Genomic DNA, 9,060 nt, shown 5'->3' on the forward strand with positions numbered 1-9,060 from the left:
GGTGCCCGAGGGCAGGGGCCAGCTGGGTTTTCAAAAGGACTTTCCCAGGTATGAAAAAGGCCAGGCAGGGGCCGTGTCCCCTGGGGCTCCCCCAGGCCTCACAGTTAGTTACCCCAGAAGGAGCCCCAAGCGTGCGATGGGAGCATCCTAGAGAGGGGAGGGGCCCGCGGTCGGGGTTGGGGAACTGGCTCAGCACTGGAGACCCTCTTGTACAGTTTGAATTTTTTGCTCTGGGTGTGAAGCCCTTACAACAAACAAAATAAGAAATTGAAGAAACAGACAGAGGGGCTGTCCTCAAGCTGAAGGGGGAGGACAGCGCAGGGGTTCTGGCGGCCTCATGCAGCAGCAGCAGCCCCTCCCACCCTGAAATGTCTCCATGCCTTGAAGTCTCTGGGTCAGTCCTCACAGCAGAGATGGGTCCCAGTGAGCATCTGAGGCTCAGAGAGGTTGAGCAACATGTGCGAGGCCACACAGCAAGAGCCGGGAGGTCCCAGGGACACGGCCTTGCAGCAATGTCCTCCCTTCCAGGAGTCAGACATTTGCTCCTGCCCTGGCCGGAGCCAAGGGCACAGCCACAGCCACAGACGTGGCCCCAGGTGGCAACCTTTCACAGCCCTGGACCCCAACCTTGACCTCAGCCTGCAGGCATGCAAGGACAGGTTCTCTGCAACCAAGCCCATGGGCCTTTATTAAGGGCCTACTGTGTGTTGGGGTTGCTGCCCCAGGACCCCTATGAACATGGGGAGCTGTTCCCCCCTCCAAGCTTCATCTCTTGGGGCTCCCAGGACCTCACACCTCTGACCCTAATTCTACTCGGAACATTTCCTCTCAGCCTTTTTGGGGCCCTCCTGAGAGCCTGCTTCATGCTGGGTGCGGGGGACACCACGGACAGGACCTGGCTCAGCTCGTGGAGGGGGCAAGCAGGGAAGGCTTCCTGGAGGAAGAGGTGCCTGAGTGAAGGTTAAGGGGTGGGTCGGAATATTGGGAGGGGGTCTGATGGGCCATCTGCACGCTGTTCCACATCACAGAGCGCAGCCTGCCGGGCGGTGGGAGCTGGGCAGGAGTCCTGGAGGGAGCCAGGGAGGGCTGGAAAGGGCAGAGGGGCATCGTCCGACCTGAGTTAGGGTTCAGAAGGGGCCGTGACTGGACCGGGTGTGTGTGAGGAGTGCCCCCCGGGCACCACTGCCCAGCATGGGACACAACAGGGTCCTCCTGGATCCTACAGCTGCCCGGGGCCCCAGAACAGCAGCACACCAAGAGCGGTGAGCAGCGTCAGGGTGACCATGGCCGGCTGCAGGGCGTGGGCCCCGCTGGCGTTGCACAGGTCAGTAGAGCAGCATGTGACGTTTTTCTCGCCCACGTAGTAGTTCTCTGAGTCCTCCACACAGTGCGAGCTGCAGCCCTTGCTGATGAAGGTCAGGAGATCAGCAGCACCTGGGCGAGGCATGGGGACCACTGGGCGAGGGCCGGGCCCTGGATACTCACCCACCAAATATAGACGGGAAGCTGGGCATCTATATTTATGTGTGGACAGGAGAACAAGTGGGCAGGTGGGCAGGTGGGCAGAAGGATGAGCAGTCCAGTGTAGAGACCTAATCCCAGGCCCTTTGAATCCCTGCCAGTGGAGGGAAGGTGCAGGGGGCAGGGCAGGGGCCCAGGGAGGCCTGCGGGGACAGCGGGGCCACTTACGGATGCGCTCAGTCCGGCACTGGGTCTCAGAGTGGCTGCAGTTCTGCACGTGCTGGCAGTGCTGGTTGCTGACCTCGGCCTGGCAGGAGTAACACTGCAGGGCGGTGCCTGCGAGGTGGGGGTGGGGTGGAGCTCAGAGGCTGCCCCGCCTGCCCTCCCACGCTGCGGGGGTGTGGGGGGAACCTCTTTTTCTCATAGGTCACACAGAGTAGAGAGCACTGTCTGGTGCACAAGCACCACAAACTGGGGGCCCCTCACAGGGAGGGCGCCACGCCCACCCCCTTGCCTCTAAGGCCCTGTTATGATGCCCATGCTCCTGAGAGGGACGCACACGAGGCAGGTGAGGGCAGGATGGACAGGACCCTTCACACTCCCTCTCAGCCTCCCCCTCCCCCCGACCCGGAGCTGTGAGCCCGTAGGTGCGCCCCTGGCCCGGCCCTGCTCTGTCCCTGGGGGCAGTGGCCCCAGCTGTCATGAGGATTAGGTCTCCTCTGGGTAAAACGATGAAGCTGGGATCCACGTCACCCCAGTGCCAACAGGTTCCCCGCGGCCAGCCTGTGCTCGGGCACCACACACGCCGGCCGACCCGTGTGTCCTCGGGCACCACCACGATCCCTGCTTCCCAGAAGAGGGAGCTGAGGCTCTGAGGCCTTTACTGATCACCCGGGGCCCTGGGCCGGGAGAGTCCCTACCAGGCCCGAGTCCAGACTGGAGCAGTGCAGGCCCAGAGCCTACCCCTGCTGCCCACATCAGAAGCCGGGGCTGGGCCTGGGCAGAAGGATCTCTTCCTTCCGTCCCTCTGTGGCCCTTCTTCACTTGAGGCCCTTTGCCCCTGTGCCCCTCACCCACTCGACAGGCTCTCTGCGCATCCCTCCAGCAGCCAGGCCAGCCCCACGGCGCTGGAGGAGAGACCCCCGCGCTGCCCGGCCTGCTCCCGCCTCGGGGGACAGCTAGGAGATGACCCGGTATCCTCGCTGCACTAAGAGCTGCCCCAGGGGGAGCTGGGTGGGGTCAAAGCCCCTTCTCCGCACCCCTGCCTCGTGTCCTTCCGCCCAGCCTGCCCCCTCCTTCCTCTCTGCCCCTCTGGCCTTCCTCGATCATCCCCCCTTCCCCCCCCCCGGCCCTGCTCCCCCCACACTGCCCTGTGGCCCCCTGCGGTCTCACCTGGCTGCAGGGCCAAGACAGCGGCTAGCAGGGCAAGGAGGACAGCCTTCATGGTGGCGGGTGGGCAGCAGGGAGCAGACCTTGGGCGGCTTTATATTGTTCTGCTGGCTGGGGTGGGGGGGTGGCCGCCCACAGTCAACACCAGTAGCTTCCTGGCTGCAGGGCCCCAGGGCGGGGCAGGTCCCAATCTCCAGCCCCCAAACGGCTGCACCCTCCCGCTCCCTTTGGCCTTCTTTCTGCTTCGGGAAGGCAGAGCCTGCCCGGGGCAGGGGCCATTTCTCAGCCGCCCCAGGACGAGGCCCCAGACCACTTCTCCACCACCTCAGAGGGGCGGCAAGGCCAGAGAAAGGAGAGCGTATTCCCCAGCTTCACTCACTCCTGTCTTTGAGCCCAGGTTGAGGGCCCCTCTCTCGGCCCCACTGTGCTCTGTGTGGGAGCCATGCTGACCCCTGTGGCTGAGTCCCACTGGGGTGACAGGCCTTGATCAGACGGCACAATCAGCAGGAAGGAAATGTGGGGTGCAGAGAGGGGGCCTGGTGGGGACCTTCTGGGGAGGCTGCCAGGGCGCACGGGTGTGGAGCACAGCATACGGGCCGGAGCTGCGGGCCTCACCCTCATGACCTCACTCAAAACCCCACCACACCGTGGCACTTTAGCTGCAAGGGAGTCCTGGAAATGCCGCGTCAGTGGCCTCTGCGGGACGAGGAGGTGACAAGAGCTCAGCACTGGGCCAGATATTTTCCATCCAGACCCAGGCCCCCTCTCCACCCTGTTTGTGTCCTGGGTCCCATAAGGATCCTATAAAGGCTTCCACTGGCCAAGACCTGAGGGTGAGATGCTCAGCAGTCAGGCCACCTGTTCTGCCGCACCTGACGCCTGGGCCACCATGGCGGCAGCTGCATCCATGTCACCAGCCTTCTCCCATCACAGCAGCTCCAGCCAGCCTCTGGGACTGGCCCTTCCCCTCATTCCTCTGCACCAGGGAGGGCCGGTGGCTCCTGGCTGCTGCTGCCCTCTCAGCCTGACCCTCCCTTTGTGCCCAGTCTCCCTGGGACCCCTTGGAGTGTCGACCAGGTGGTGGCAGGCACAGGCTGCACCCACTGCCTGCTGGCCCCAGGGTGTGTCTGGGGGCGACGAGCTCCTCCTACAGGGGGAGAGGGCCTCTCATTTCCTCAGGTCTTCCTGGCCCTGTGGATGGCCTCGTGGAGCACATCTCACTCCCCTCCTTGGTTTACCCCCCAGAAAAGGGCCCAGGGCACGTCAGGGGTGGAAAGGATGTTGCCAGGCGCAACATCCTTAGGGGAAGGGGCTCCGTGGGCCGCAGGGAAGGCTGAGGGGCAGCGGATGCCTCGCAGTGGGGGGCAGCCCGGGAGCAGGGTGACAGGGCAGTGTGGGCCAGGGGTGCCCTGAGACCCGGCCCTCCCGGGATTCACAGCACTCCTGGGGTCTACCCCGACCCCAGCCCCCCAGCTCCCCCCAGGCCGGGCTCTGTCCCTTGGAGCCTGGGGCCCAGAGAGGGAGGAACTTGCTCAAGGTCACACGGAGGTGAGCGTGTCCCCTGCGCCGGCGCACCTTCCTTGCCCCCGCTACGTGCCTGGTACTCTCTCTCCGAACATGCCCCCCCCGCCCCCCGCCCCCTCAGCTCAGCTGCGCCACGTGGGATGTAAAATGTTTGTGCCTTCACTGCTCCCTTGTGGGGCTGCCCGTCTGCGCCCCTCCCCCACCCCAGTTCACGGGGCGCTGCGGTGCCCTGGGCTGGGACCTTTCTTATCTGTTTTGTGTTCAAGGCACCCAGCACCTAGCACCAGCCTGAAGCACTCATTCTTCAAATATTGACACTTGCCCGTGTGTTCGCTGATGTGATTTGATATGAAGTGGTTGCTGTAAGGCAGTGGTTCTCAGATGGGGGCGTTTCCGTGGCCCAGGGGACGTTTGGCAGGGCCTGAAGACATTTTCAGTCGCCCGAATGGGGGCGCTCCTGGCGTCCAGGGGTGCAGGCCGAGAACGCTTCTCCACACCCTGCCGTGCGCAGCACAGCACGACAAAGTCCTCGGCTGACACAGGCAGGACCCGCCGGGAGCCCCGGCGGTGACGCCGCTTTGCTGGGGTTGGGACCCGCCACTCTCCCTTACGATGTTTCCCTTTGTGGTGGGAATCTCCGCTGTATTTTGGAGGCACGTAATTTGTCTGGTTGCACAGATTCACAGCCAGAGAGGAATTTGCCAGGATGAATCCCACCTGGACTCGGCCACGTCTGATGTAGAGAGGGTCTGGAGGAGACTTTGGGCTTTAGGGGTTAGTGCGGACCCTGTAATGAGTTAAGACTCCTGGGCTTATTGGGATGACGGGAATGCACCGTGCATGTGAGAAGGACGTGAATTTCGAGGGCCAAGGGCGCAGTGCTATAGGCTGAACTGTGTCCTCCCCTAATTCATATGTTAGAGCCCTAACCCCCAGCCTGATGGTTTTCAGAGAGGGGGCCTCAGGGTTGGATGAGGTCATGAGGTTGGGGCCCTCACGATGGGATTCGGTGACCTGAGAAGATGTGGCGCCAGCTCTCTCTACCACGCGAGGATACAGTACGAGGGAACCACCTGCAAACCAGGAATAGAGTCCCCACCAGAACCTGCCCGCCCAGGAACGCTGATCTCAGACTGCTGCGCTCCAGAACTGGAAGAGAAAAAATTCTCTTGTTTATGTCACCCAGACTGGTATTTTGTTATGGCAGCCCAAGCTGACCGAGATAGATGACCTAATGGACATGACTCAAATATAGAAGACCACGGCTGTGATGCCCTGTGGACAGTTATTAAACTCCACTCCTAATAACAGTTTGAGCTCTGACCTGGGCCCCAAACTGAGCTCTCACTGGGGTCAAAGTCTGAGCGCCGACCCTGGGCCAATGCTGAGCGCCATCCCGTCACTCATGCACTGGGCGTGCAGTGAGCCTCAGTGGAGCCTGGATCCTTCGGTGGGATCCAGCTTTCCGGGAAGGCCTGTGGGGGCGTGACTGCCTGCGGTCCCTCCACACAGGAATGGGGTCGAGGTGTGGCTTCGATGTGACTTCCCCTTAGCCCCCTTCCTTTCCTCTGCTCTGCGGCCACCTCCTAGGACTCCAGATTTTCCTGTTCTCTCGTGGCCCTCCACCTGCCCGCCCAAACCGGTTGGGTTCCCTGGAAACCCTGCCTGTTCACATAGCTCAGAGATTTCCCTGATCTTGTCAGTGTGAAGCTGGGGCTGCTAGGACTGGTGGGGCTGGGCACTGCGGGGAGGCAGGCTGTGTAGGTTAGGCCCACCTCACAGGGGTTCCTTACCAACGGGCTGCTGCCACCTCCTGGGGCTGCCACGTGGTTCCACACTTTCATGGACATCAGTTTTGGATGAATTCATTATTTTATGCAGAATTTATAAAAAAAATAAAGATGGGGTATACTGCAAAACTGCAACTGAATTCTCTTCCACATTTGTAGACATTTTCCTTTAGAAAAATGCATGTATCACCAGGAGGGTAACTGGTGCACTGCCAGATCCCTGGCGGATTGGGGAGAGCGTCCGCAGTGCCGGGCTCCCCGTTATAGGTCCTCAAAATTAAAGCCGTGTGCCACAAGCTCCGACTCCGTGAGGGTGTCTGTGTGTGAAAAGTGCATGTAGGAGCGACCGTGTGGGATGCATGCATGAGGGTGTGTTCCTGGGTGAGCAGTGCACGCGGAGGGCGTGTGTAAGTGCGCGTCCCACAGCTGAGCGTGCGTGCAGGGCACTGAGACCCCGTCCACCTGATCGGTGCGCCAGCCCCACACCCTCTGTCCTGGGCTCAGGGGTCTCTGTCCCCAGAGAGCCCTGGTCGCAGAGGTGCCCCTCCCGTGTGTTCCCGAGTCCTCAGGGCCTCGGTGCCTCTCAGGACTGAGCCCCTAGCCGGCCCCCCTTCTCCTGTCCACTCCTACCTCCCCGAGTGAAGTCGGGGAGCCAGGAGCTCCGGCCACACCCCCAGCCCCCAAGTAAAGTCCCCTCTGCTGTGAGAAACCCTCGCCCTGGCTCTGGGGGGACCGGACATCTCTCCACCCGAGGGTCTGGAACCTGGGCTGGGTGCCCAGCATGGCGCAGGCCAAGGGCCATGGGCAGAGGGGCCGCAGCACTCAGGAGCCCCGTGGGCTTGGAAGACAGTGAGAGCAGGACCTCGCCAGGCCTGGTGGCCCAGGAGGACCTTTCTGGGGCACGTGGGATGCCACTGGAGGGGGCGGTGAGGGGGCGTCTGCCCAGCCAGACCCTCTCCAAGGCCTTTGGGCTGTGGACAGTCTGGCTTGGTGGGGGGCCTGACCCTGTGCATTGGGGAGATACTTGGGGGAGGGGGCCCTCCATGCCAGGCTTCATGTGACACCAGGGGATGGTCTTCCTTCTCCTTGTCTCTTCCCGACCCCTTCCTCTCTGCCTGAGTGGACTCAGTCCTGGAGACGAGGCCCGAGGCTCCCAGTGTGATCGTGGGAGCATCGGCCCCAGCAGGTTCTGACGGGAGCAAGAGATCCGGTTCCCACAAGGTGGCAGCAGAGTGCCATGCGGGGATGAAGCCGGCCTTCCTGGGGTCAACCTCACCATCCCCGGAGACCCCGCTGGCTAAGGGCCCTCCAGTCCGCCGGGGGCAAGGGCAGAAGCCAGGGCCAGGGGAGGCAACAGCGGGTTCAGGGCGGCCTGGGGGGAGCGAGCAGAGGCCAGACGCTGCCTGCATGTGGAGGGCAGAGCGTGGGGGTGGGGGGACAGAGAGTCAGGGACGACTCCGCGTTTTTGGCCGGAGCGATGGAGACGTGGAGCTGCCACTCACCGCGGTGGGTGGTGTGAAGCTGGAGCCCGGCCAGGGGAGGGGTGCGAGCGCAGGTGTAGAAATGCCGGCTCGAGGGTTAGAAGGCTACGTACGTCGGGACGCTGGGTAGGGCACAGGCGGCTAGAGTTTGCGGGAGGGGTCCCGGCAGGAGGCATAAATTTGGGAGCTGCCTGCCTTTGCTGGTAGGCACAGCAGGAGACTGGAGGAGATCCCAGGAGGGGGCGTGGACAGAGAGGAGAGAGCCGAGGGGTGAAGCTGGCCCGTTGGGAATCAGCAGGGGAGGGTGAGGAAGGAGGGCCAGGGGTGGTCGCGTCCTGGGAGCCAAGGGAAGAAGGTGAACGAAGAGGGAGAGAACTATTCAAATCTATCCTAGCTCCCTGTTGCTGCTGCTACACATGACCATAAACTGGGCTTAAAACAACACACAGGGCTTCCCTGGTGGCGCAGTGGTTGAGAGTCCGCCTGCCGATGCAGGGGACACGGGTTCGTGCCCCGGTCCGGGAAGATCCCACATGCCGCGGAGCGGCTGGGCGCGTGAGCCATGGCCGCTGAGCCTGCGCGTCCGGAGCCTGTGCTCCGCATCGGGAGAGGCCACAACAGTGAGAGGCCCCCATATCGCAAAAAAACCCCCAAAACCCCCACACATTTATCATCTTACAGTTCTGGAGGTCAGAAGTCTGACGCGAGCCTTACGGAGCTAAAAATCAAGGTGTCCACAGAGCTGGTTCCTTCTGCAGGCTCTTTTCCTTCTGCAGGCTCTTTTCCGTCTCCTGCAGGCCCTGCATTCCTTGGCTGGTGGCCCCTTCCTCCATCTTCTAGGCGCACACTCCATCCTGCGGCTGCTGTCACATCTCTTTTTCTCCCTCTGCCTGCATCCTCACATCCTTCTCCGGCTCTGTGCCTCCTTCCTCCCTCTTATGAGGACCCTGTGATGACACCGGGCCCATCCTCATAATCGGGATAATCTCCCATCTCAAAAATCGTAACGCAATTGCATCTGCAAAGTCCCTGATGCCATGTGAGGTGACCCAGTCACCGGTTCTGGGGATTCGAGCTTGGACGTCCTCTGCCCCCCCATGCAAAATACATTCACCCCATCCGAAGGTCCCCCAAATCTCAACTCATTACAGCATCAACTCAAGTCTGAATGTCATCCAAGTCTCCCCAGCTCAGAAATTTCAAATCTCATCATCCAAATCATCTAAATTAGGGGTGGATGAGGCCAGAGAGGAGGAAAACAGCGTTGGCCGGTGGACTTCGCAAAGGGAGGGGCTCAAGCACTGCCCTCCTTCATCAGAAACGTCCCGACTCGAGGCCTCCCGGCTGGGGGCGCCGGGCCCACCCTGCCCTGCTGCCACCCCTGCCCAGGACAAGAGGCCCCGCCTTTTCGGCCC

The 9,060-nt window shown here is 62.1% G+C and overlaps 1 protein-coding gene across 1 annotated transcript; it reads right to left on the minus strand.

Annotated features, from left to right (window-relative positions):
- Positions 1-660: 660 nt before the first annotated feature.
- PSCA (prostate stem cell antigen) lies at positions 661-4,458 on the minus strand. The gene is made up of 3 exons (XM_067712724.1): positions 2,854-4,458; positions 1,690-1,797; positions 661-1,434 (listed from the first exon to the last, which is right to left on the minus strand). Exons 1-3 carry the CDS (start codon positions 2,903-2,905, stop codon positions 1,220-1,222), a joined length of 375 nt encoding a protein of 124 aa, XP_067568825.1. The 5' UTR covers positions 2,906-4,458; the 3' UTR covers positions 661-1,219.
- Between the last annotated feature and the right edge of the window lie 4,602 nt (positions 4,459-9,060).

Source organism: Pseudorca crassidens, chromosome 17 (genome assembly GCF_039906515.1).
Source record: "Pseudorca crassidens isolate mPseCra1 chromosome 17, mPseCra1.hap1, whole genome shotgun sequence".
Classification (NCBI taxonomy): domain Eukaryota; kingdom Metazoa; phylum Chordata; class Mammalia; order Artiodactyla; family Delphinidae; genus Pseudorca; species Pseudorca crassidens.

Bases quoted from the DNA above. Each gene is read 5' to 3' on its own strand.
- PSCA (XM_067712724.1), bottom strand. From the start codon at position 2,905: ATGAAGGCTGTCCTCCTTGCCCTGCTAGCCGCTGTCTTGGCCCTGCAG. The intron at 1,798-2,853 runs GTGAGACCGCAG...CCCACCTCGCAG, and splicing joins TGTCTTGGCCCTGCAGCCAG to GCACCGCCCTGCAGTGTTAC. The intron at 1,435-1,689 runs GTAAGTGGCCCC...TGCCTCGCCCAG, and splicing joins GTGCCGGACTGAGCGCATCC to GTGCTGCTGATCTCCTGACC.